Here is a 27,676-nt window from a genome sequence, read left to right as displayed (position 1 = left end):
AACATGTATGGTTACACCCTACTGGAGATGTGCTGAGGTTGTATGAAAAAAACCATGATAATTTAAATATTTTTTTAATACTGGTACAGTCTCAATTGTCAACAGGATGTCTTTCTCATCCAAGAAGATATTCCTCTTGGGTATGAAGCATTAGATATTTATGTCTACTCCATCCTTGTGCTGCTCCAGTCACAAAAACATGATCACCATCATTGGCTGTAGTGTAGAAATTGAGTCACATCTTTGCATAAACTCCAGTCACTCGTGTGTCATCAGCTACAGCCTGAAGGTAATTAGGAAGGGACAACAAAAGGGCCATTCATATCCGCTTTGAAGTATGACATTTGATTTGAGGATTTTTGTCCTTATACCACAGTATTTCTACCTGTCCCTGTTCCTTCTTTCCTAGGAAAATCCAGTCCTCTAAATAAGTCTTTTCATTAGATATTAACAATTTTAGAAATTGATTTCTTATAAACTCACCTACTCCGTACCTCACTTAACACCCCCTTGCAGTGTCAGTTTCTCTGCATCACTCAATGCAAAAGCAAGCTAAAGACACGAGCCAAGGAAGCAGTACAACAAACAGGATTTACTCTGCTCTGTGCATATTTTTGAAAGGAGCAGCAGACGATTACTGCGGTAAAATAAAAAATGTCATTATCCATCTCATATATACAGTGAAGTAAATACTTCTGATTTACTCTCGGCCTCATTTGTGTTATGCACTGCCTTCTTACCACATGAAATATCCCACCAGTTTTCACCTTGACATACTTCAAGCAGAATTCAGACTCAGAATACACCATTTACATGATTAGCTGATGGAGATTTACTGCGATTTCTAATATTTTACTTCTTTTATCTATTAGGTACATCTGTGGGGAATCAGATGGTTTTCCCTGATGTTTAGTGTATGAAACACTAAAGCAGAAAACACTACAGCAGAGAACCAGCCAAACAGGATTCCTATGAGTCACTATGTATTTAACACATTTACTTGTGGGCTCTTTATGCATTTGCAAGCTTTACATAGGATCTTAGGCTCTAAGTGATCTTTGTTTTCCAGTTTAGAAGTCATGCCCACCTTCATGCAATAGCTCTGCAAAGACAGGTCCAGATGTGATAATATGGGCTATTTGATTTTACTTCTCTGTAACAGCCTGTTTGCTACTTTACAGCTACCTTACAGTTTCTGAATGCTAACATGAGTTCTCACTTCTCACACAGAATGACTCCTTCCTTCCCTGTAGAAACTTCAATCTCATAAAAACTAAGTTTACCTCATCTAAGTGATTACTTATTGCTCAGCATTTTGCTAAAGCTTTCTGTCTCAGTCCAACTCATCTGAATGACACAGTAGCCACCAGATAACTTGTAACTTTGACAAGTTATACTGTCACTATTTTTCTCACATCTATAAAACTGTTATTACCATTATAAAGTTACTCAAAATGTTGTAATAAAAGCCTATGCTTGAGCATAATATGCACTATTAATTTCATTTTTAAGACTGTTTAGAATTTCACCTGAAAAGGTAGTACAAATCAAGAAGGAAACAAGATTGAAACATGTTGCTTTCTTTCTTCTACTAACTGCTCCCTTAAATATCGCAAGAGATACTCTATTTTGTTCCTGTCATTAATTCTTCAGCTTCTTCGAAAAAAAAAATTACAAGAAATAACATGGTAGTGATGAAAATCAGGTTCTTTGTGGAAAGCAGCACTGGTTGCCTGAAACATGAAGTTGTTTCAGTCAAAGGTTTTTTTTTCCAAGACATCTTTTGCTAGGAGTAGCTACAGCACAGGACTCCCAATTCTCTTCAGCTGTAACCCATTCTGAATACTCAGGTGTACCATCTAAATTGCTTAATTGACACATCTTCTAAAAGGTTATTTCCATCAGAGCCTAGTTTCAGAGTAATTAATGGATTAAAATGTTTTTTCTGGATGTTAGAGCTCACAAATTTTTAATCTTTTGCCAAAACATTCTTGTTCATTCATACCACATTTTATAGAGACATTGAGAATCATCTGAAACTTCCTTGCTTTCCAACTGCTACCATCAGACACAGGCTTCCATAGCCTAGGTCTTCTCCACAGGGGGAAACTACTGTGGTATTACTCAAATACTCTGTTACAAAACAAAAAATATCTGCATTCCTCAAAATCAGGATATTACATTTTGACTTCTGATTTTTCTTTTTTCTTTTTTTTTTTTTCAAAGTAAGCACAAAAATTATCTCAATTACATATCCTTATTGTCTCTTGTAAAAAGTTATGTCCATAGTTTGGGAAGCCAGATACACCTGGTATGAAAAGTCTAAAGAAAACTGGCCAAGTTTGATGTTAACTTCCAGAAAATCAAAACTAAAAGTTTTCCTCAAAGACAGCTGCTCTAAACAACAGGACATATAGGTCAAAAGATGACTGTTCCAAAACTCTTGGGGTCTAGTGATGCAATGTGTACTTCTGCCCCTTAACCTAGATATGCACTTCTCATTTGATAAATATAAACATTTTCTGCTGAACTTCCACAAAGGCCAGGACAAACATTTCTGATAGATGTGCTCATGTATTCCGAAATGGAAAAAACCCCAATTTTAAACTGCTAAGTTCCCAAGGAAACTAGTATCTTGACTCTTATGATCATGCACATGTCAGGAAATGCCAGTTCCAACAGGTCATATACTAATGGCTAATTTCTATTTCCACCTAGAAATGCTGAAGCCTGCTCGGTCACATCATTTCTAGCATATTCCTCATGTTGTTTCCTGTGTCACATCCACAATTAGTGTTACCCACTGTCAAGGCTCTATACCCTCTCAAATGGCCTTTTCCTCTACTAATGAAACTTCTTAAAGATGGCACCACAACATTTCCAAGTAAAGTCTGACCAGTAAATAGCAGCATTGCCATGACCATACCAAGAAAAGCACAACAGTGAAACTGTGTTTCTTTTCATCTCTATAGTACCCTGTTTCACAGATACAAATTTGAAGCCTATTTCCATATCAGAATCTGGAGAGAATTACTGAGATACTTAATTTGGATTAATTTATTAAACTAGAAAAATAAAAATGGATATTCATAACTAAACATTTTATAATCTAAATATTTTTAACAGTTTATGTAGTTCTGAATGTAGCAGTTAATGCACTAAAATGAGAAGATGAAATATCTATCAGTTCACACTTTGAATGGTTACAAAGCCATTCTAATTACATATTACCCTTTCCTTTGACAGCTAAATCTGCCTTAAACAGACAAATTTGAAACTAGATTTAAAACCAAGCTAGTACCACACTGCTAAAACAATCACCCTCCACTCCAAAAGATATAAGAGTTTATACACAGCAGAGAGCTGGAGGTTAGAACAGCCCTGCCTCAGGGCTCACACAGCCTTGGGGGGCAGCCCTGAGGCAGGGGAAGGGGCTGAACACCTCTCGGGAGGCAGGAAGCAGAGGCTCAGGCAGGAGCTGCCATAGCCTCAGCCTTGTCAGCTGGTGATGTACTGGGGTTTTTTGCCTCCCAAGGGAGCAGCTGGCTCCTAGCCACAGCTGCAGACCTCTCAGGCACACATTCTCATCCCACCCCAGCACTGGCAGTTCTTCACTTCCACTCCTTCCCACTGTGAACCACTGCATGGGGACATACCCAAAACACTTTCGACATGGACGGACCTGTAAAACTAGACCCACAGTAATTTTTTTTACTGGCTTCTCAAAGAAGCCAAAGCATACACAAGGGCTAGGGAAGAGAGGCAAGAGTGGCATCCCCAACCTGACTTATCACAGACATGCTAACCACGTATTTAAAGCATCTCTGAACATATCTCTTAATGAAGGGACAATACATTTAAAATGAATACTAGTGGAAGTTAAAAGATCAAAATTATCAAATGCAGTAGTGCAAATTTCAGAGCTCAGTGCGGTTGAAGGTTAATGGAAAACTGCTTTTCTTGGCACTTCATGTGCTTATGGTAAATGGCCAATTTCACCATTTCCTCTGTACTACCACCTTTCGTTTCTTGTTTGAACTTAAAAAAACAGGAAAGTAGTCATGAAGTAACAGGAATTACCAGGGGATCAGGGGAAGCACAGTACTCTAGAAAGAGTCAACTTGCTTTTGTGATTAGTGTGCAGTTTAACCTGTGTTCCTATCAGTGCCAGCACACACGCAGTTGTCCAACAATGGAAAAACTCCGTGTTCTCATCAGCCACACTTTTCATTGCCATCAAATACTCTGGATGCCAAGATTCATTTTCCATCTAGCATTAACCCAACAATAGCTCCTGCGAGGCAGAAATCAGACTTTCAGGATTTTTTAACTCAGAAAAGTCTTGGTAAATGTAGCTAAGCATAGACACCCTCCCCACCCTCCCTAAAGAAACACCAACAGATCAAGTGGGAAGGTTTTATCATCAGAAGCAGCTGTTACTATTGACAGCTCCAAGGTAACTCTTATAACAAACAGGTTTGAGTTCAGGGTTTTTTCAGAGATTCCTGCTCAGCTAGAAACATCAGAGCAGCATTGCTCAATCCCATTTAACCCTTTGAGCCTCTCAACCTCACTCCAATGGGCTAGCTGCAGTTTTGACAGAAGTCATTGCCAGCAAGTCCTGATTTTGTTTGCAGCTATATTCTACTTCAAATGAGCTCTTAAGAAACAACATTAATCTTTTGTGCAGAAACACACTGGAAACTCTTGGGGAAGAAAAGAAAAAAACATGACAGTAAAACCCAACAAATCTAACAGCCAAATCACATTCCAGTCACTTCAGCTTTGGCAGTAAAGCAGGAGAGGCTGCAGCAGATTTTGCCAAGAGGCTCATGCTTGGCTGCCCAGCCTTGAAGTGACCCAAGTGCTCACTCCAGTACTTTACTCCATTTGGCCAGGCAGCCGGTCCTTCACCCCATCTCACCCTCACAATGGCTCTGACCAAACATTAGGACAATCCACATCACCACCTGGCAAAGAAATGCTCCTTTATTATGCTCGTTTAGCTTTCTGGTAGTGGTGAGCTGAATTGGCTTCCTGTACAAACAGAGCAGCACCAGAGGAGTCCAGAGCAGGTCCTCCCTCTGGTTCCAGCAAGCTGTTTCTTAGGCTGCATCATGTCACTTCACACTTGCTCCAGCAGGAAGAATGGAAGCACAGCTTTGTTCCTCGTGTAATCAGCTAAGCATGGTTTAAATTTTTTTTTTAAAAAGACAGAAAAGCTGAGGCTACTTTCAGTTGGCTCTGCAGTAGTTAACCTATGAAAACCTACCTCTTGAGTTACAGCCTAACTTGAAATTTTTCCCTGAGTTTATCCAGAGTTTGAAAACTACATCAAAGGGTTCCCCAAGTAATACTTCAGGCAAATAATCGTATGGGCAGCTCAGACTGTTAGCTGTACCAGACTCCACCCCTCACCATAAAGGAAAAAACTCAAACAAATGGACAAAATTAAAACTTCTCTTCACAGTGTTCCCTTGAACAGTGAAATCCTTCAGGATGTTTCCCACAGCTAACTAACAAGTAGTGCTTACAGTACCACGGCAGAAGAGTCCTTGTCATCCCTGTGGTACTTCCACAAGAGTAAGGCAATGAGGCTTCAGCAAGTATTTGTCTTACCCCAGGAAAGGAGAGAGCAATCTCAAAATCAATAACTGGTATGCAAATACATCACTGTGTCATACCTAGCTCAATTTCATGTGCGCAAACTTAACTGTCCAAGATTAGTAATTTTATATAATTTGATGGAGATATTTTTTCTTTCCATCTGCAAAAGACTAACAAAAAGAAATAAGGAGCAAAATCACTAGTTTCTTCCATGAAGTTCCCTCTTCACTCCTTAAAAATCACTTTTTCCTTAATTAAACCCCTGAATATTCTTTAAAAAAACCCACATTTAGGCTAGAGCAACCTGTAAAATAGCCCAGAAGAAGCAAATTAGTATGATGGGCTTCCTCTTGCTAAACATGACATTTATCAAGTATTTGTGAGTTTTAAAATGTTGCAATAAAAATATTGGAGAGAAGAAACTAGGCCAAGACATTTAATTTTAAGAGTTACTGAAAAACTCATTGTGCTTATTCTACCATAATAAGAAGATTGTGCAGAAGTTTAGCGGGGAGAGTTTCACTTAAAATTTCACAATATCATGTGAGATGAAAGGCATCCAAAAATCCTGTATCAAATTGCTTTGAAGATCTCAAACTAGTTCCTTAGGCAGAGAAAGGTGTTTCAACCAAGAGTTTAAAAAAACCCAACCAAACCAAACCCAGAAAACTGGCTACGAGCCACTGCTCTTAAGAGTTGAACCAGACTAGGAGATAAATGCAGTATTTTTAGATTAAATGAAAGCAAGCAGATATTATCCCATGAGAATGTTACATTTCTGCCAGAATACTAAGACAACTTAGTGCTTTTTTGTATAGAGACTGCAAAATCACCACATAGCAGAAGAGTTGAAAGGAAATTGATACCAGTCTTACAACATTAGTTATAAATGCAAGAGAAATGGCTATTAAAGCCTGCACCAGCTGTGCAGTATAAATCTATAACTAATTTCCTTGACTTCACATTTTTATTTTCTCAAAAGTTTTCAAAGCAGACCAACAGTTTCTAGTGTAGTATCAAACTGATTAAGTCATTACATATTCCAAACAGATTAGAAAAATTAAGAATAAGCCACATCCGATTCATTCCACTCTGTAATTCCAGATGCAGTTCTGTATTTTTACTAGTAATTTTAAGACCCCATCAACAATGCAGGATTCAATAAATAAAACTGTAACAACTCAGACTTTCTTCTGAGTAGCTCAAAAACATATCCACCCCTTAAATACTCTTCCATCCAATGTCAGATAACAAAGCAAGGCCATGTACATTATCTGTTGAAACTAGTCTTTCCTACAAGGGTAGAACTTGAAGTACACTTGGAAAGCTACTCAGCCCTGAAGGACTCTGACTACAAGCATTTAAAAACTCTTTTAAAGGGCATGTGAAGCATGCAGAGGCCACAAAGCCCAATGTCATTAGTTTGATTCTTTTTCTAGCCAACTAATGCTAGAAGTATAAATTCCACAGGAAAACAGAAACCACTGCAATGGAAACACAAAATTTAGTATGAGTATATTAATATTTTCTGAAGCCCTTGCTGAGAAGAGGTCAAACAATTAAAGCCAAAATTGATGAGCTGTGAGTGTTTACCTCAGACTGCAGGTGCTGGATGACAACTGTTAATGCTTCAAACTTCTGGTTACTGGATGTCAGGAATTTTTTCAGCTGCAGGATGATTCCACTTTGGGTCTCACATTTTGTTTTGTACTGTATCAACTCGGCTGCTTTAGTGCCAGGTGAACGTGCATCTGTGGAAGCTTGAGTGCGTATGCATGAACTCTTGGCACTCCGCTGCTTGCCCTTGTCAACTAAGAAAACAACAACAACAACAACGGATCAATATGCATTTCATGCTGAAATCTCACCACAATGTAAAGGACAGGTGCAAAAGAAAATAGTTATAAATTCCTACAAACACTTGCTGAAATACTAACTAGGAGAAAGGGTTATTTCAGTAGCATTGCAGAGGATACCATGTTCTGTACTTCATCCTCATCTTCATATGTTCTGTGGCATACTTTTCAACATACTCTTCACACTGGGCTTTGGAAAAATACTTTTATAAAATGCAAGACATCTGTCCGGCTATCTATTCAGTAATTTATTTCTAACATAAGAGTTGTCGTCTTTTGTGTGCAACATAGAATTCATATTTCCTGCAGTCTAAAGTACTGCTGAATACAAAACCATTTTCTCTACATTTCCCTTGTTATTCTTCTTCCTTTTAAAATTTTAACTGTAAAAACTCCCCTCCCTGCAGCTGAGGCCTGAGCTTTGCTAACTAGAGGTCTTGCAGCATTTCTTAGTGCTAGCAATTTTCAGTCACAAGGATAAGACTTTAAGAAAGCTCTAAAATGTAATATATTTCAATATATATTCACAGTTCTGAAATTACATTATTGATTTAATATTCTTAGTTTTGTGGCAACCTCAATGCTTTCACAGTACACAATCACCTTATGTCAGAGGAAAACAGATTACATAAATCAGCACTTGACTCGTAAACACTGTATTTTCAGGTTTCTCTGCTGCCTTCAAACTGGAAAGGGAGTACATTACTGCTGTGCAGATAGTGCCAGTCTTCCCCCCTTGATCACAAAGGGAATGAGAAAACAGTTTTGCAATAAAAGGCTGATGCAATAGATAAATATCCCTTGGCAATTTAATGAAGACATCTAAGCAGATTACTTTGTACAGTTTTAACTTAACAAGATTTCTTCATGATAGAGTGAAAAAACCTGAGAGGTGAGATCTGGATAAAAGAAAGATAGGAACATGCAGCAGAAAAACAGGGGACAAACTAAGCAACAAGACTCAATCTTTTCTGAATCCCAAGCACCTAGTTTGAAGGTTGTCAAATGACCCTAGAATCATCCCAACAGTGTAAGGTTCAATCTCACAACTGGAGAAAGTATTAAGAACAAAAGCTTTGATTCTCAGTTAATGTTAGTCTGACTGACATATCAGCTATTGTATTAATACATCAGCCTCCTACAGCCCACATTTGTTTTTAAAGTCTTTGAAAAGTTTTTCTGTTCAAAATACTAAGGTCCTCTATGCCTTCCTTACTGAGCCTGGTAGAAAGTGCCTCCCAGGCCTATTAATTTTCCAGATAAATCCACTCTGGGCAAGAATTTCTGCTAGTTAGAGAATTGTCAGCATATAGTGCTTTATAATGTTCAAATGCCCTTGTATTCTTGGAGATTTCCCTACACTTCTGCTCAGAGATGCAGACTGTTAAAGACTGTTAAAATTAGAAACATACCATTGTGCAGTTTAATATTAGAGCCATTAAAAGCTCTAATATTAAACTAACCCAAATCAAAATACAAATTTGTAGGACAAAAGAATCGAGCTTGGCTGCCAGTTCCAGTTATTTTTACCACTATTTAACTAACATGACCACTTCTTTTCTGACTGTGCAACAATGTCTTTTAAGTAGACACTTTTACACAAATGCCAGTTCATATCTGAGAGCAACCATGTCAAATTTCCAGCAATCTTACGGACAATACTGTGTGTAGGAAAGTACTGGTTACCTTCTGAAGCTCCTTCAAAAATCACAACAAATAATAATCAAGGGGGGGGGGGGGGGGGGGGGGGCAGGGAGGAAGAACAGGGACGAGAGAATAAACATGTAGAAATCAGTTCTTCCCTTCCCTACTGCCTTACATACTCCTACTCTCTCATATATTCCACCTCCCTTCCTGAATTCTTCACTTATGACAAATAGAGAACTAGAGCATTATCCTTGATGTAAAAGTATTAGGTAAATTCACTGATACAGATGCTAGTGTCATAATTTAATTAAATATTTGATATTAGTTTTACAACCATCTCTAGGATGCTGACAGAGCTGTGTTAAATCTGAACAATTGCAGACAATTTTTATGCTGGGGAAAAATTACATCACACAGTCAGTTACCTAATGCAGAAGTTTCATTTAAATACAGTGATACAGCAGCTAACCACAAATGACAAAAGGCTCCAAATATCCATTGTTTTCAGTTCAGCCAGCCTTTATCACTTTGTCAGTTTCATACCACTGCTTTTATCCTGCTGCCCAGACCACCAAGTATTTTCCAAGAAGCTCATTCAAGCATCCAATCCAGCCAGCCCTTGATACTACACTAAAAAAAGCTGAACAAAAAACATGCATGAAGTGAAACTCAGTGACATTCCTGTTGGCAATTTTATCACAGACATGTGCTATACACAGTCACTTCAAATGCTGAAAAGCATGAGCCCTCTGTAGCATGAACTGCCTCTACAGATTAACACCACTGACACTACGATGTTTATTTATGGCCTATGTACCTCTGGGCAATGACAGATCGTTTCCAGATTTGTATAGAAGGCATGCTGTGGTGTCAAAACAAAAGCCATGCTTTCATTAAGACAAAAGCATCATGAGTGTGATTACTGATACCACCACATCAATGACAGAGTCTAATTTAAAGACAGTATTGGTCAACAGCCCAAGCCCTTCTCACTTGGGCCGGTTCACCTGCCACCTCTATACAGTCAGACTTGTAACACAGAACAATTTCCTCCTTTAAATCGGGTTCTAGACTCCTCTCCAGCAGGCTCAAAACCCCTTTACCCAGTGGAAAGCTTGGTAGTTGGAAAGCTTAGTTTTGGAAGACAGAAAATCCCATTTTCAAGTACTGTATGTAGTACAGTAACTGGTCAGAATCACCATCTAAAGTCCTATCCTTCACCAGTAAAAAAAAAAAAAAATAGCAGTGATTTTGCAAAGACTAAGCCTTTTGATGATTGAATCATTCACAGAAGGTGTGATCTGGATCTTGGAAAAGGTCCACAAATCCTCTCACTCCCCCCACAGCCATTGTACGGATGGCACAGCAGCCTCCAGTTCACTGGGAGAGCATTAGACCAACTCCAAGCTTCTCTATGAAGCAAACTGCTTCTCATGCATAGCTTCTCTAGTTAATAGCCATTCAGAGGCAAGAAATACACAACTGTCAGTACATAGGGTGTGTTCCATAAAGTTACATTTAGGTGCTGGGGTTCTGCCCAGTACTTGGCACAGTATTTGTCTGGCTGGCTACCTCAGAGCTTGCATTGTGCTACTGGTTTCCTGAGCACCCTATATGTGCATTGTTCTGGATTACCAGAAAAATCTCTAACACACTTTTTTGGATTGCAGAACCAAATCAAAGCCTTCCTTTGCATATCATGTACTAGGAAGGTATATGTAGTAGTATTAGTATCTACACTAATTACAAATTATTTTAAGCAAGACATTCAATTTCTAAAAACAATTACATTTTTTAAAAGCAACCAAAATAAACAAATTTCTTGACAAGCACAAGTAGAAACAACCTCACTTCTCTCCCCACACTTACAGTCACAATTGTCTTACCCCCAAGCACCTTCTTTTCACATTCATCATCCAAACTGTTAACTTCCACAGGTCTTTCAAAACCCATATGCGTCTGGTGTAAGCATTTTTCAAAGAAAAATCCTTGCTCAACATCTTCTCTCGTGGGAAGGTGCAGGCTAGTAAAAACTTTCTGCCTCTCCTCCATTTTCTGGAAAGCCTTGTCTACACATGTTAAATTGGTGCTCACTTCTTTGATCAGTAACACCAGATCAGCCTGAGTATTTAATCGAGCTTCCATTTCTTCTCTTACTCGCTGGATTTCCTCAAGCACAGCTCTTATATCCAAGTGACTGGACTTCACCTCTGCTTTGAGATCTTCTTTCACCTGTTGCTGGCTCCTCTGCAATGCTAACACCGTTCTGATTTCCTTCTGAGACGTTTCCACATCATGCTTTAGTGCCTTTTGCCCAGCCTGCATTGCCTCCTGGCTAGCTTTCACTTCTGCCAACAGAGCAGTGATGCACTCCATCCCGATCCCACGGGAGTCGAAGGACCTCTTCCAGTGTCACAACTTCCACACGGTCAGGGACATCTGTGAGCCAGTATCAGATTTCCCCTGATGGCAAGTGAGCAAGCACACAGCCCTTGGTATGGTATCCTACCACAATTTACAGCACCCTGCAGTGAAGGCACTTGGTAAAAATCTCGTACAAGGTGAGCCAAAGGCACTACGTGAAAGACTTCAACAGGCAGAGCTGTAGTCAGAGCTCCGTCTCAGGACTCAGCCAGAGCACTAATCAGTTTAATTGGCAGATTATGCCACACCTGAATTTTTTAAAATCTTTTGCTGACATCATTGTACGTGGGACGTCACCCCGAAAGCCACTCCCAACAGTCATTTGATCTGTGCATCCATCAAAGTATGCCTCGGCATCAGTAACCAGGTTTGTTGCAACGCAGCCAAACACTCTGTGAGAACGCACTGGCCCTTCCTTTACGACACAAAGGCTCAAAGGAAGCCTGAATTGCCTGCAGGAGCCGAAAGCCAAGCAGTTCAACAGTATGTAGTTATTTCAATTGTATATTCAACAAGGTGATTATGCACCTACCCTGCTAATGTGAGGTTCAGGTGTGCATCTGTGGACACGTTTGATAATGCCCCACTCTCACTGAGTACTCTCCTTATTCAAACAGCAAGCAACACCCTTCTGGCAATCTCTGGAAGAACACAGTTCCTGAGGAAGCCCTCTAATCCACAAACAATAAAGGCTTATCACAGCAATATGGGGAAAATGACTAATGAGATATTTTTGCCATGTTAAGGAGGCCAAGCCTTTTAGCTACCAGGTCTGAGTGTTAACTTTTCTCTGGAAAAGCTAAGGCTTCTTATTTTTAAAGATGAAACTCTTAATAGGTCTAGGCTCCATGTGAAAACAAGTAGATTAATGGCACCGGGCTGTTAGCTGTTGTGTTATACAGCAGTTTAATTACGCAGCCACTGGATTCAATTTGGAAAAAAATGACCAATACCATGTAGGTAGGTCTTGTTCTACAGAAGGTGTCCATCTCTGCTTTCCAAGAGGTGAGAAAGTACTCAGCACAACACCCAGCAGAACAGGACCCAGACCACACAAGCTGGAGCTCAGGAGAACTTATACACCACACCTTTGGCCCTGTCGTGACTCCAGGATGCTTTAAGGGGCAGTGATGATCCCAGAGCACAAACCCATGCTATCTGTCAATAACTGCAATAACTCCCCTCAGCATTGTTTTGGGCTGGGAAGCATCACTAGGAATGCCAATAGCCCATGCATGCAGAGATCCATGATCTCGCAATCACCACAGTGTTGCTGCCCAAAAGTCCAATCTGGGGACTCTTGCCTCCAGTGAAAGTTTACTGCTGGTTTGCCAGTGCTCCTCCTACACTAATCCAGGCACACTAATGTGACCAGGAAGGCACTAGAGATGCACCCTCCACATAGAGCACCTCATAGCTTGCAGGTATTCCCTGACTCTTGCTATCACAGCCCCTGGTAAACACAAAGCTGATGCTGGAGGCTGTTTCCAAGTCACTGTATCACCTGCCAGAAGGCCAGACACAGATTTTCTGATGAGATTTCCCAGCACAGCTACAGGTCACAGGTAGTTTCTTCCCTTATTGGCTCCTTGCACCATTGCTAGCTGAATAGCTATCCCAAGAGCTCCTAAGCATTATTATTATTCACAGTCACCACTAAAGACTAGCACACGGGTTGCAGAAGCCCAATCTGAAGTCTGAATCCTAAAAAGATTTAGGTAGGTGAAGAGAGCCTAGTAAGAGCAGTAGCAGTACTTCTGTATCCCTTGACCATCAGCTGCAGTAATTCAGCTGAGCAGTTTAAGTTTTCATTCCACTCTTCCTCATACCTTAGCAGTTCCTAAAAAATCTCACTTGGTGAACCATTTGGAAAGACCTTGTCAGACAGCAAAATCCATCTGAAATTACTTCCACTCGTTCTGTTGTGATAAAGCTGGAAAACAGGTGAAAGGGAGGGTATTCCCAGACTCATGGATGTAACCTCCAAGATCTAAATATTCCTAGAAACTTTTGGCAGCTAACATGAATCCTGTGTTTATACTATGATAAATATCTGAAGTGCCATCCTGCATAATTTCACTTTCTGATTATTTTAAAGGTATGGCTACACAAAGAGTGATTCCATGAAGCAATGATTTCAGCTGAGTTAACAAAAAACAAAACCAAAAAACCAAAACCAAACCAAAACACCCACACAAAAAACAAGTGTTTGGGGGTAAAAAAATTCTCCCACTGATACCCCTTGGTCCCTCTGTAGTGGAACAGGTTCCTGCAGACACTGACTTAGAGCAGAATCCTAACTACAACATCAATGAGTGCTTGAGAGTTTCTCTACATAAGCCACATTGAAAGCCTGGCTGACAAAGCTCAGGTGACTAAATTAGGTGCTGTAATTGTCATTCCTGTCCAACATACCCAAATCCAAAAGCTGCAGCCTGCTTTCTACAAGTGTGCGCACCCACCCTAATTGCCAAGTGTTCTTTGCTCTAATGCAATACACTGAAGAAAACCTGTTCTTGGAAGCTGGACTCTTGCTCTAGATGAATACATTAATTCTATCCAGAATGCAGTCAATGTGTTTGATATCTTCGTCACTTAAACTAAGATGGGCTGATTGATCATAAGGAATCTCTGTCAATTTGTAAAGATCACCCTCTTGTCATAGATTTCAGACACATTTCTTTACTTTTCTCCACTCTGGAAGAAACTCTTTAAAGTCTTATCTAAAATTAAATTTATAGGTTAATATTACAAAGCAAATTTTAAGGCCACAGAAGTTGCTGCTACTCTGAATTTTACAACCTGTCTCTCAACAGGAATACTTGATAGCCAACAACAGAAGGAGAACATTTTATCAATGCACCAGTTTCAGAACCTAGAATTCATTGTCTCAGAATTACACATTTCACCTGCTGCACATCAGCTGCCTCTGTCTTTGATGCATCTCAAGTGTATTAACAGTTTTTCCTGTTTAGGAAAAAACCTCCTGATTTCATAGACTAACATGGATAAACCACTGTTGAGGATTTCCTCTCAATTGTACATTAAGAATTAGGGCAGAACAAAAAAGGACTTATTTTACTTAAATAAAATCTAATGTATTTTTTGTGAGATATGCTAGAGTTTTTTTGGGGGGTGTCTTTTGTTTTTTAAGGGGTTTTTTTTCACATTACAGAGACACAAAAATCTTTCAGACAATTGCCAACCCACAAACACAAAGCACCTCTATTTCTACAGCTCTAATTATGCCTTCCCCCCCATTACAATGTGTAGAAGTTATTTAAGCAATGCAACAGGAAGACTGATTTGCCATTTAATCTCATGGTTGCAATTTTAAAGTTTGCCTTGTGACAAGCTATGCCCATTAGGAGACGACAACTTAAGAACATCCATGCAAATAAGGAAGCTGCTGGGTTTAATCTGCAGCAGCACATAGATTGTGTTCGAGAGGACCTGGAAATTCAGCTAGCTGTAAATTACCACCTTAAATTATTCCAAAACTCCTGCTCTGGGCTATAATATAAGCCAGGTTGGACAAACACACAAGAATAGCAGTCACAAAACTAAATTAATGGTGTCTGCAGACGGCTTGGCAAGGCTGGACTTGGATGGAAGTCTTCAAACCCCCCAGGCCCTTCACAGCTTGGTCAACTGTAATTTTTGCCTGCATCCATCTTGTGGTGAACACACACCTTCACCCTGTGCCTCTCACAGTCCAGGCTGGTGATTGTACAAAGACAGACTCCCGAAGAAGTGATGTTTTGTTTCTAAGCTCTGCCTCAGGCCTGTCTGTATAAGCTGGTGCAGACAGTCCCAACTGGCTCTGTTCACACTTCAAGCATGCCAGTCAGGAGCCAGTTCTAGATCTCAGCAGAGAGACTTCATTTTTCAGAGCTGTACCTGGATCATCTGCTCAACTGAAATGCTTAAGATGCTGTACCCCAGAAGCTTCTTTATCTGTGGTCTTATCTCAAAGCAAATGGGTGAAGAGAAATAACACTTCTTGTCTTGCATCTCCCGCTGCATCTACATGATGTGAAGCCCAAGACAGTTAAATGCTTCCTAAAGCAATACAGCAGCTCTCCCTTTCCTCTACTCTAACCTCTTGAGTTTCCCTTCTTTAATGTCCAGAACTAGCCCATGTCCAGAAACACCAGCTTATTTCAGCTGTCATCAAACCCTTTTCAAGTTTTCTGAAGAAACCAATCAACCACCACGGAGGCTTTTAAGAAAGATGCAAGAACTGAACAAAATTTAACTGCAGGTAGGTGATACCTGACCTAGATGCTTAAACTGACTCAGCAGGAGTAAAACATACAGCAGAAATCTCTCTGCCTTTTTTTTTTCAGGGCTACAAAGGCTCTTCCGCATGTATTTTTTAAATGCTGTACAGCCTGGAGGGGGAGTGCAGAGCCATCACATATTATTCCAGGCATTCAGTTTGAAGTAGTGTTCCTGAAGTCTCTGTCTATCCTCACCCTATGGCTTTATTACAGCACTGACTTGTAGCCTCAGTGCTATATTTTAAATCCATCCCTTTTCATTCCCCATTTCTAGCCAGAACTGGATATTATCTTTATACACACAATAATGAAAAGGAAAGGAAAATCTCAGAAGTATTTATGTTCTTCTAAAATCTCACTATGGTTCCCATAACATCTCTTACTATGTACCACAGGTGTGTTTTAACAGAAACACTAGTTGGGCTTTGAACACATAGAAAGTGATTTTTGTCTCTGCATTCACAATGTATTTTGTCAAGTTTACAGGAACTGTAATATGTAGAATTGAATTAAGTCTTCATAGCTCAGTTGGTTAGAGCATGGTTCTAATGATAGGGTTGTGGTTTCAGTCCCTCTATGGCATTCACTTGGGAGCTGCAGTCAATGACCCTTGTGAGTCCTTTTCACCTCAGAATATTCTGCATGATTGTGTGATCTAGCTAGTAAATAGCAAGCACGAATATGAGTTGCATGTCTACTACAAAGACAAAAATATAAATAAGCTCACCATATATTCAGAGATGACCACAAACAAAACAAACAAATTTGGAATGCAATGCAATTCACCGAAAACAACACTAACATTCACCAGATAGGCTACCAGTGCATCAGGGTTGTCCTGGTTATTTTCCAAACAACCAAGGGTGATACTGATGCTTGATGTTTTTTTTTTTTTTAGCTTGTTCTGAACTAGGACAAAGCCTAACACATGTTAGTTACCCATACAGTGCTACATATCACTGTCGGGGGGGGGGGGGGGGCGGGAAGGAAGATGGCAGAACTAGTTTATTGCACTAGAAAGCCTAGAGCATGGGTATTTTGATATTAGAAGGACTAACCTTATCTACATTAATGAAACCACTTCATCCACCTCAAAAAAAAAAACCCCACTGTCATCCATTTTTAATGAAAAAGATGACAACAAGATGGAAAATAATTGCAGGGGGATATTACAGTGCGCTGATGCTTTGGCCAATGAAGACTGAATTAAAGACTGAACTACATCTCAATGTACTAACCCCAGTTTAGGTATCTGAACTCTGCTACATCAGTTCATCATATACATTACAGGCAACCTTAAATCTTTGAACTTCCTAACTTTAAAATATACAATGTACTGCAAGCTATACTTATTTTACATAAGGGGTTGATGTTTCAGTAAGTTTCTGGTTCAGGTATTTCTCTGATTAGGCAAAGAAACATGTGATCAGTTCTCCTTTTTCTTATAGTTGCAGCTGTGCCTTGTCATCCATGAAGTGCACAACTTCCCAAAAAACCAAGCCCAAGCATAGAGTGATGTTGAAGATTGGTGTCTCTTCCTTCTGCTCCTATTTCCTCTGAGTCTGTTCTCTCCCTAACTCCTGTACAAAAAGTTGCTACTTACTGTCTGGTGCCCTCTACTGCTTCATTTCAAGTAGAGGATATGCCGCATTTCTGCCCTTCGTTCTGCAGCCTCTATCCACAAAATCACGACTCAGAGTCATTGGGGACAGGGGTCTCACCATGATTAGTTCATACTACTGGCAAACCTTCCCAGATTCAAGGAATTATCTCCTCAGTACAAATCCTGATCCTTTTGTTTCTCCATATACTCCCTGCATACACTCAGAGAGTGTGTGTGTTACAGATGTGTAGAAAATCCTCACACAAGACTCAAGAGCAGAACGATGCCAATACAGGCTTCTTCCTGTTTGAGCCTTTGTGAAGATCCCAGCCCTCACACATTACCATGGGTGAAATGACTGAAACACAGCCAGAAAGCAGGAAGTCATTTAAGCTGCAACACTTGAATATATTCCTTCTTTAATACTACAGTCCACCCCACCTTGCTCAACAGCAAGAATACAGGGCAGGAAAAAGCCTTCTGAAACCATTTACATCACTCCTTGTTGAAGCAAGGTAAACACAACCTAGACACAAAAGGCATTTCACCAGACTGCTCAATTGTTTTACCTGAAGAAGTTTTTTTCTGCTGAACAGTTTTACCTCAGGTGTTATCACAAAGAAGGTAAGACTTGCTGTCTTTTTTTCATTATATGTTTTTTTCCACATGAAACCCAACCTGATTTCACATAGATGAAATCACTGACTTGAGTTTTTCTTCAAGTCACATTTCACATAGATACTAAAAGGCTAGCTGAGTTTTCTCTTCTGCTCTCCCACACGCAGAGCAGTCTCCTATGTTCTGGAAAGTCAGATGTGAGAACAACTTAACTGTTTTTCAGCTACTTTTTAACATGCTTCCTCCTGAAAGAGCTGGCAAGCACTATAAGGTATGCTAGGGATAAACATAAAGTGACTGGAAGAAGCACTGTTACTTACAAATCCAAGTAAGAGAAGTTAACAGACTTAATTTTTTGCATCATAAATTAAATCTATATCGACATACAAAACTTGGCTTCAACAACCCAAGAAAGGACTAGGAAGAACTCCAAACAGGACTCTTATAGCATATACAATTAATATTTTAAATTTGCAAACTGCTTTCTGCTGTGTACCATAGAGGTCTACTTTGCTGCAGTAAAGACAAAGAAAACCAACAAACCGATCAAATCAGAATGAATTTGGAATTTTGACTGAATCACTGCACATCACTTTGTCAATTGTGCCTGCTTCTAATTCAACATGGTAAATCTTTCTTCACAACCAACATATTAGCTAACAGTCAGAACATATGTTAGCTCAGACTAATGTTAGATTCAAGAACTTGATTTTTTTTTTCTCAGATACTCAAAGTCCTTCAGAGAAGAGCGTATGTAAGGCTTAGCAATTTGCAAAGAACCATAATCTTCCCTTGAAAATAACTGTACAAATAAGAGACTTGAAAAATAGATTTTTGACCACAAGACTAGTACATTAATATGCAACATTTTCCCTTGTGCAGTATCTGCAGCTATCTTGGATAGAGAGGACATAATGGCTTCCAGTTTGAACTCAGAAGCTATTTATCTAATCACACTAGTGTGAGCTGATGTTATATGACTCTAACAAATGTCACTGACTTAACTATGGCACTGAAATCCTGCCTAAAGGATATTATGGAAGAAAAAGTAGGGCAGACAGTGGGAATTTAGAGAGCCTCCAAAGCCTTGCCTGCATTATTGCCTTTGTACAGTTACAGCGTTTCTGAAGCTGGAACACATCTTCCTGTGTTCATGAAACTCTACAGCCATTTAAAAGCATATTCAGATTAAAAATCAAATTTGCTGATGTTCTTTAAAAAGCAAGGTGACAGCACTTCTAAGCATGTAGGAAGCACTATAATCAGGGCTAAATTATCCAATATAATCATATTTTATCTACCAAAAGATCACTGAGAAGTTAAATTCTAAGATTTTCCTCAAAAAATTGATGGCCACAGTTTGCAATATCAAGTTGCAAAACAGTTAACATCCAAATTCTCTTTTTTGGTATATACAGATTCACTTTGTAAGAGAAGTCACAAATTTCCAAGTATAAAATAGAGTACAACCCAATTCAGAGACAAAGCTAGTACATGAATTTTTTCCAAGGATTAAAAAAAAAAAAAAAAATTCAGTGATGACATAGGCATGATTAAGCTTATAGGCTGGAAATGAACTAAGAAAAGTAAAGTTTACAATAACTGATCAAATTCCCAAATCCCTTCAAGAATCAGTCCTAGCACTCTTAGGGGCTATGCAGAAAACACTGATGCAGTGGTTTCAACTTTGGTGACTATGGCATCACTCAGTGACTTTGCTCCAATCATTATCTTGATTGGTTTTAATCACATCCCAAAATGCTAACCCAGCAGGCTGCTCCTCCCCAGCTGCACTGACATCATTTGACAAGTTCAGGATCAGTCCCAGATTTAGTGTTTTCCCATAACTAAAAAATAACCAAGCAATTACTTTACAAAAAAGTGTTAATTCGTACCATCATTTCCACACAACAGGGCAGAGACATACCACTATCCTCTTGGCAGACGGCTACCTTGGCAGGACAAGATCACGTAAGGGAAGTTGCAATAAACTTTTCTGTGTCTAAGTAAAGGATTATCTATTTCTACATTGTTTCACAGCTCAGTTAAGACTCTGAGTTATTCTAGATCAGTACTGATTTTCTAAAGCACTAAAAATGCTTTTTGCACATAATCACCTCTACTGGGCTGGTTCACACAAGTGAAAGTCATTTTTCTAATTTGAAGTTTAATCACTTGTGCTTTTCATCCTTTTGATTACATGTATCAGTACAATTAACATTAAGTCTCTGAAGAATAAAAGAAAATTTAAACTATCAAAATTAAACCCGCAACTTTAGGAAAAATATATTTAAGGAGACAGCAGCATAGCATGTTTTAAGGAATACCAACATAGATGAACATGTATCTAAAACTAAACTTGAAATGGTACTTTAAAGCTACCCTAACAGAGAAAAACCATTTGCTGGTCAACAGAATAGAACAGCATCCTAATAGAAGCACTTCAGTTGCTGCTGGTTAAAATCATTCATGTGAACTCAATCTTCCACGCTTCACTGCAAGTTCAAGACAGAAAATATCGCATCACAAGTGCCTCATACCAGCTCTAAGTGCTGCTGGAACTCCACATTTTCAAAAGACACACAAAATGTGCTTATATAGATCTTGGCAGTCACCACATCAAGGACTTATTTGTGTCTTTCCTGTCATGTTAAGCAGTTTTCCTGCTATTAAACAGCAAAGATATCTCCCCAGGGACATTGCACACCATTGTTTCAGGAACAGCCTAAGTGTAACATATTGGAGCCTATTTGAAAACATCTTGCTAAGCTGAAAACAAAATAGAGAACAGGGCAGCATCCAGCACTTTTATTAGCTAAAAATATATCTCCACCCTTTGAAAGGCACGAAGTCCTTCTGCTGCTTGCTGAGCAGTTAAGGGACCTCTCTTTCCAGCCACTCCTAACCAAGCTGCACAACTGAAGACCACTTTGGCAAACATTGCCTGACAGCTACCAGTACTTCCCTCAAGGGGGGACTGCTTGTCATGCCTGCTGTGGAGACCAAGCAGTTCCTGTGGAAAAGGTTTAAAATATTCCTTGCAGTTTATGTTCCCCTGAGTCTCTTCTGCTCAAGCTAGCAAACTACAAAGATGGCAGACAGATTTTTGCTTAACTGGGTGGGGCTGGGAGGGAGGGAGGGAAGACAACAAATCTTCTTGAGGAGCTGACACCTCAGGTAAGTGTGATGTTCACTGGGGCATACCCATAACTTAACCACAAGGAACAAAACCTACATGTGAGGTTAATCCTCAAGAAAAAAAAAAAATCTCAAAATATGAGCACCTTTACTTGTGCCACTAAGAAAGGCAGCAAGAAAAATATTCACTGCACATTACACAGACATCTTGCTTTCCTTTACCTTAAATCCTAACTAAGGTCCCTCCTGAAATACAGAAATACAGGTTTAATAGGATTATGCTACTCATTTTATATCAGGACCTTTTATCTTTTTAATTAGCAAAATGTCCTAACTTGATAAGTGAGTTAAGCAGGTGGCAGATTGTACAGTAATATTTGTGGAAATAAGCAAGCCTTATTATATTTGTTACACAACATACCCATGTTTAAGGCTAAGAAAAGCAAATTTTTCCTAGTCTGTTTTACTTGGAGTAGAATAACTGCAACTGGCTTTCTAAGAAAGTTCACTTTTTTTGCAGAAAACATTTTCGATAATTCTGTTTTACAACTTAAAATAGCTGACAAGGTTGAGTACAAAGTCTATTCTTGTAATAAATACAAACAGAACATTTTTTATAATTTGGATGCTTCTGATATAAGCAGTATCTGAGAGTCTAAAATTATTATCACAGAAGTTCAGCAATAAATGAGTACCATTTGTAATACTGTGACTTTTCTACTGAAGGACTGCTAGTTCTCTTTGAGAAAAGGATGAGCTTTCATTAAAAGAATTTCACCACAGATGTTCCCAGCCGTTCTATTTCCTGCCTAACTAGAAGTATTTCCATAACATCATATACAAACTGTTTACACAAGGATCCTGAGGAAGATCTTTTACTTGCTATAAGCATACAAACAGCACTCTACCATGACAAGAAGTAGCAAATATAAATTTAACCAGGAGTTGAACACAGGACCCCAGGTTATTTAATGCCCTAGCTACAATTACTACACATCAGTAAAGATGACACCAATGAAAGGTTTGTAAATAGCAACCGTAAAGCAACGTCATGTGGAGATACAATTCAGGTTATTTAAGGTGAGTTATTTCCACATTTGAGTATTTGGACAGCTAAATTAAATGGGATGTTGTTTTTTTACACTATTTTACACTATTTTAAGATGTAAGTAACACTGCCAATACATTAATTTCTCAGCAGATCAAATGCTATTTTGTTGTCCCTTTAGGAGACAGAAAACACACTCCGTGATCTGTTGGTGGACATGGTTAGAAAGGCGCTGGTGATAGTGCTAACGTTTTTAGTTGTTAACAGTAACAACTTTTAACTTGTTATTGTTTAACTGTAACAACAGTTAGACAATTCTATTCCAGCTAGACTGCTTGACCATTGCAGCCTTCACAGATTTCTTTTCCTAAAAGACAAGCCAGGAGAGATAGAGGGTGTGCCTGCAAATAATTTTCCAAATAAATTAGGTTGTGGCATGATATTGGGCAAAACAGTCAAGAGCTGTAAAGATATCAAATCCATCACCAGGTTATTCCTATGCATTGCAATACTGAGAGAATACAATTTTTAAAAATAATAAAAACATTAGCAATGCTGCTTCACTACATGATACTAAATTAATAGCAAAATCTCTATAAACAGAAATCACCATTTCTTGCTATTCGTGGCAGTGAGAATGGCAACGGTGGTCCCAATCTACACATTACTTAATGAAATTAACTGGAAATGGAAGAAACTCTATTCTCCTTCACACATCAGTTTTATGTGCCAGTAAAAAAAGAAGGGTAACACAAGACAGTGAGACAATTGGCTGACACTCAGAATGTTGCATTCTACCACTGAAATGTCATGGTATGTTCCTCAAAAGAAATCTATTGCTGTATGTTTTAGAAAGTCCAGATTAGAAGAGCTGAACAAGTAGTAATACTTCATTTGTCTGAATGCTGCAAGCTATTTCTACTATGGTAACAGATTCATCTGCAAAACTGGAAGAGACAGATTTAGAAGTATAAGCCTTGTTTTACCACACTGGAAATCTCCTGAAGTAATTTAAAAGCTATTAAAGTTTTTAAGTGTAAGTGTAGCTGCCTATCATTTTGAAACCCTAACCTACTTCACAGCAATAGAACTTGCAGCCAGACCCTTTCCACCTATTAGATATGTCAAGTGGGAAAAAATGCACACTTAGAATATGCAGTAGTACTAGTAGAGATTATTTGTTATGTCTTTTATATTTTCTCTCCAATTTACTCCAACAATTCACTCTCCAATTTTCTTTTATGAGGTTGAGCTTGAAGCAACAATTTTATTTATTTCATATTGGCAAATACTTGGGGCACCCTTCACATATAATTAATATATATAAGTGAAGGAATAACAAAATCCAACATCACTTACTACAGTGGAGTAGAACACAAGTTGCTATGCATCTGTTTTGCAGTAGCATACCAGTTGTTCTTTCTCAGATTTTTTGGGGCAAAGCTCCCCATTTCAATTCATTTTCGTACTTTATTAAATATATGCCCAGGTTAAATGTTAACATCATATATAAGTTACTCTGTTTTGACTCTGGCATGTTTTCTTTTCGGTTGGGGAGTTTCCTTTGTTGTTTCGGGGGCGGGGTTTTGGATGAGCTTAGCAGATCCTTTCTGTTACTGAGGCTACCTTTGAAATTACTAGTGCTATCTTTATTTCATAGCTATTGTAAACACATCCATTGGATGAGACTTGCATAGAGTACAAACTGTACTTACAAACCCCGAAACACAGAGCCGTCACACCTGAAAATAAGAATCTCCATTCAGTTATCATGTACATGCCTACTGAAGCTATGACCTACTAAGCCTGAAATCAGGCACATCAGGCAGGTCATTTAGTACCCAGTCTTGAATAGATTAAGTCAGGAGCAGAATGTCATTGAGTTAAACAGGAACATGATTAAATTCAAAATCCCCCATGATGAATAGTTTCCAGCTATTCAACTTCTTTTGCTCAGAACAGATAAGCTGGCTTTACTTCTGAACTATTTTTTTTCCTTGGAGGATGACATAAATATTTAACATACTTGTCCTGTATAAAATTTCTCCAGCAGACTTCTGGATTTAGAATACTTAATAGGATTCAGTGTTTTAGGTATCTTTCTATGGTGTTGTATTAAACTGTAGTGTCAGACATTTAACCAGTACTTCACTTAGTCTTCAGGGGGATGGGAAAAAAGTGATATGAACAGTTAAGCAACTCATGACATCTTAAGCTTTCAGAAACCTTTTTTAAGAGCCCTGCTTTGCAACACACAGAAGTAATTTTATAGCTCCCAATGTGATCAAAGAACAACTTTGGGAAGAAGTCATTGAAAAAGGATGTCAGCTGCCCAAGTAAACACATTTATGATGTTTGCTTGTTATTGGCCAGGGAGCTTTTAAAACCGGTATTGCTGAAAAGACACGTTTAGTGAGCAATGGAAGCCACCAGCAAGACAAGCATCAAGCACAGTTTGCTTAAGGGAAGGAAAGAAAGAGGAAAAGAAGCAAGAGGCCCTGGATGAATACATTTTGAGACAAAACAATAAACACTGACAAATTCTCAACAAAAAGCACAAGAGCTTTGACCTCCATTTGCAAAGACAGTTTCTTGTCCAGACTTTTATCTTTATACAAGAGAAAACAAGCAATTCAAGATTATATTCTGAACCATTCATAAGAGAATGTCTTCCTCTCACAGTTTATAGAGAACTGATGATCTACACAGAGATGATGATTTACTCTGTCACACCACTGAAGCATGAAGAACATAAGAGCACTTTAGTCATTCTGGTAAAAATCCTAAATGGTTCAATAAAGGAAGCAAACAATATTTCATCACTGAAAGACAGTGGTTCCCACTCTCCTCTCCCATGTTTATGCAGTTCTGAAGTGTTTAGATTTTTACAGTTACTTGCTACAAGTAAGTTTTCTAAGTCACAGGATGGGAAAATAAATTATTTCCTTAAGGTATCAGGATTCTATTTTGCTGAAGAGGGCACTCATTATATACAGCTAACAATGCAGGTGCAGTATACTTCCAGGTGCTGAGCAAAATGATAGTTTGCTAAGAGAAAGAAGAAACTTCTGGATAACTTGACCTTGAAGCAGTGCAGAGCACAGTCATGGAAGTTAGACACAAGGCAACATGAAGAAACACCTTAAAAAACATGTTAAATATTACATTAAACTTCACCTGGATTTATTCCCTTCCTATGGGAAAAACATCTGATTTTATTCATCTTCCCCTGAACAGACTGCATGGTTATGCTGCAACATATCTGAATTACTCTAAGTACTTTGACACCTCCACATGAATGACAATACAAGTAGTGCATAGATATCCAGCCCAAGGACCCATTTAATACTAAAGTACAATGACAAACCTAGAATAACCTAACACCTGTGTAAACAACTCTGTGTACCCCCATGCTCCATGTGAAGAAACTTCATCAGGCTGCTGCGAACTACCCTCGAGTCAGACTGAAAACCCAAGAATAAGTTCCATCTTCTTCCCAACAAGGCTTACACTCTAACCTCATCGAGTTACTGCACTGCAGCTGTCAAGCACAATATGACAACAGAAGAATCCTATCTGACCTGTGCTCTAGATTACTTTAAATTCTGCACTTCAACAATTGCTGCAAGATCTCAAGGATGGTCTACAGTAATAAAGGCAGACGATCTATGCTATGATCAAAGGGAGCAAAGAATGAAATTCATGATAATGCTTCTTAGAAGTGCAATCTACATCAAAACTGGAATTCAGTGTTTACATAACACTCATACATATTCATGTTCCTAGATGGACCCTGAAATTCCTTTTGGCAGCTACCCCTTCTCTTATTTATTGACACACTGTTTATTGTGCCTACTGCTCATGTGACCTTGGAAAGAAGCCACATGTCATTTTAATCAAATTAAACCACTACAAGAAAAGACAGTCATACTGCTGTTGCAAAACTAAATATGGCTCCTCCTGGCATTTAACAACAACAGAAAATAACCTTTTATGCTTGTGATATACACAGTCATTGCCTCATGTACTGTTGCTGAGTTTTATGAACCTGAAATAATCACTAAGAAGCTTCGATGCATTCTGCTGTTTCAAAACCCGCAGCATTATCTATACATACTTGCATTCTCCACTACAGACTATGACCTGGTTTTCATATGCCCTACTTTTTTGGTATACTCAGCTCTAGCTAACCACTGGTCAGCTTTCTGCTAACATACTAACTTCCTACAAGACAGAAGGACAGCAAAGCAGAACGGTGAAAGAAGGCAAAAACCTCTCAAGCTTCAGAGCTGTATTATTGTCTGTACATACTGTACATACAGAAAACACACATTAGTTCCATTCAGCACTTCTTACTGAATGTAGTACTGCTCAACTAGAACACAGAGCTTGCAATCTACTTTATGTCTTGTATTTCACAGAAACCTTCAGGCAGGTTTTGCTTTCACATCCACTCAATGTGGAAAATCACAAAAAAAAAATGAAATCAAAAGCTGATTCTTACAAATGTAAAATTGTCTTGATACATGCACTGATATTTATTTTTACAAAATTACAGAAATTTCAGTAGCACTTAATGAACATTTGGAAGACTGAACATTATCTCCCCTTATCTTCTCCTTTAGGATTTTTCAACCTGGAGTATGTGTTATGTAGAAATTTCACATTATTTATATGCACAAAGACATCCTTTACCTTGGCATCAAGGTATTTAAATCTTAGTTTAAAGCCACAAGCAACCTGCAAACAGAAGCCTATATTGTACAGTTGGCCTGGATTATGTTCATAAATGCATTTATCATCCCAGAAGAATTTTGAGGCTGGATTTACTTTGGCAAGGATAAGAAATGACAAGGGAAATGGTTTAAGCTGCTGTGTGAAAAGGCAGGACAGTAAGGAAATCTGACTGGTAGCACTCAACTCCAAGAAAATAAAAGCAGAAAGGGTGGTATTCAAGTGAGAGAGGAAATTCTTGAAGAGCTTCTGCAAAACTAGCTTATGTAGCTGCTTGCTCCCCTCTAAGTAAAATGAAAGAAAATTGTAAATAGTACAGTGGAGAAAAATACTTATGCAAGATGTTCTCGGGTATCTCTAGATGTCACATAGCTCAGCTCAAACAAAAAAACAACTTCCATCCCTCACCCCCAAAATGACACATATATGTCGTGGAATAAAGCCCACCTTCCAAAAGCTTGCTTTATTTGCTTCGCCTGACACAGAAAATAAAAATCAGGTCAGATGCAGCTGAGAATTTTGGGGGTTTTTTTTGTTTCTTATGTTCTTTTGTTTTTTGTGTTCTCTGTGTCTGTGTATGAATTAAATACACACACACACTTGTCTTCAGTGTCTCAAAACATTGTACCTTTTAGGTTTGTCTCAAAACAAGAGGCACAAAAGTTTGTTTGTTCCACTTGCAAGTAAAACATATTCAGCACAACTGTGATAACAGATA

At 38.7% G+C, this 27,676-nt stretch overlaps 1 protein-coding gene across 4 annotated transcripts in view; it reads right to left on the bottom strand.

Moving 5' to 3' along the window:
- The window catches only part of MTUS1 (microtubule associated scaffold protein 1), a 116,663-nt gene that overhangs the window by 20,143 nt on the left and 68,844 nt on the right, over positions 1 to 27,676 (bottom strand). For 3 of the 4 annotated variants that reach the window (XM_041402555.1, XM_041402554.1, XM_041402557.1), the window contains one exon: positions 7,201 to 7,418. In XM_041402555.1, the coding sequence (XP_041258489.1) occupies positions 7,201 to 7,418 (218 nt within the window). Of the gene's footprint in view, positions 1 to 7,200; positions 7,419 to 10,996; positions 12,032 to 27,676 lie in introns of those variants that run through there. The other variant, XM_041402556.1, reaches the window with a different exon arrangement.

Source organism: Onychostruthus taczanowskii, unplaced genomic scaffold, assembly GCF_017590055.1.
Source record: "Onychostruthus taczanowskii isolate IOZ18803 unplaced genomic scaffold, ASM1759005v1 scaffold2, whole genome shotgun sequence".
Lineage (NCBI taxonomy): Eukaryota > Metazoa > Chordata > Aves > Passeriformes > Passeridae > Onychostruthus > Onychostruthus taczanowskii.
This window is presented reverse-complemented; position numbering and strand designations above follow the sequence as displayed.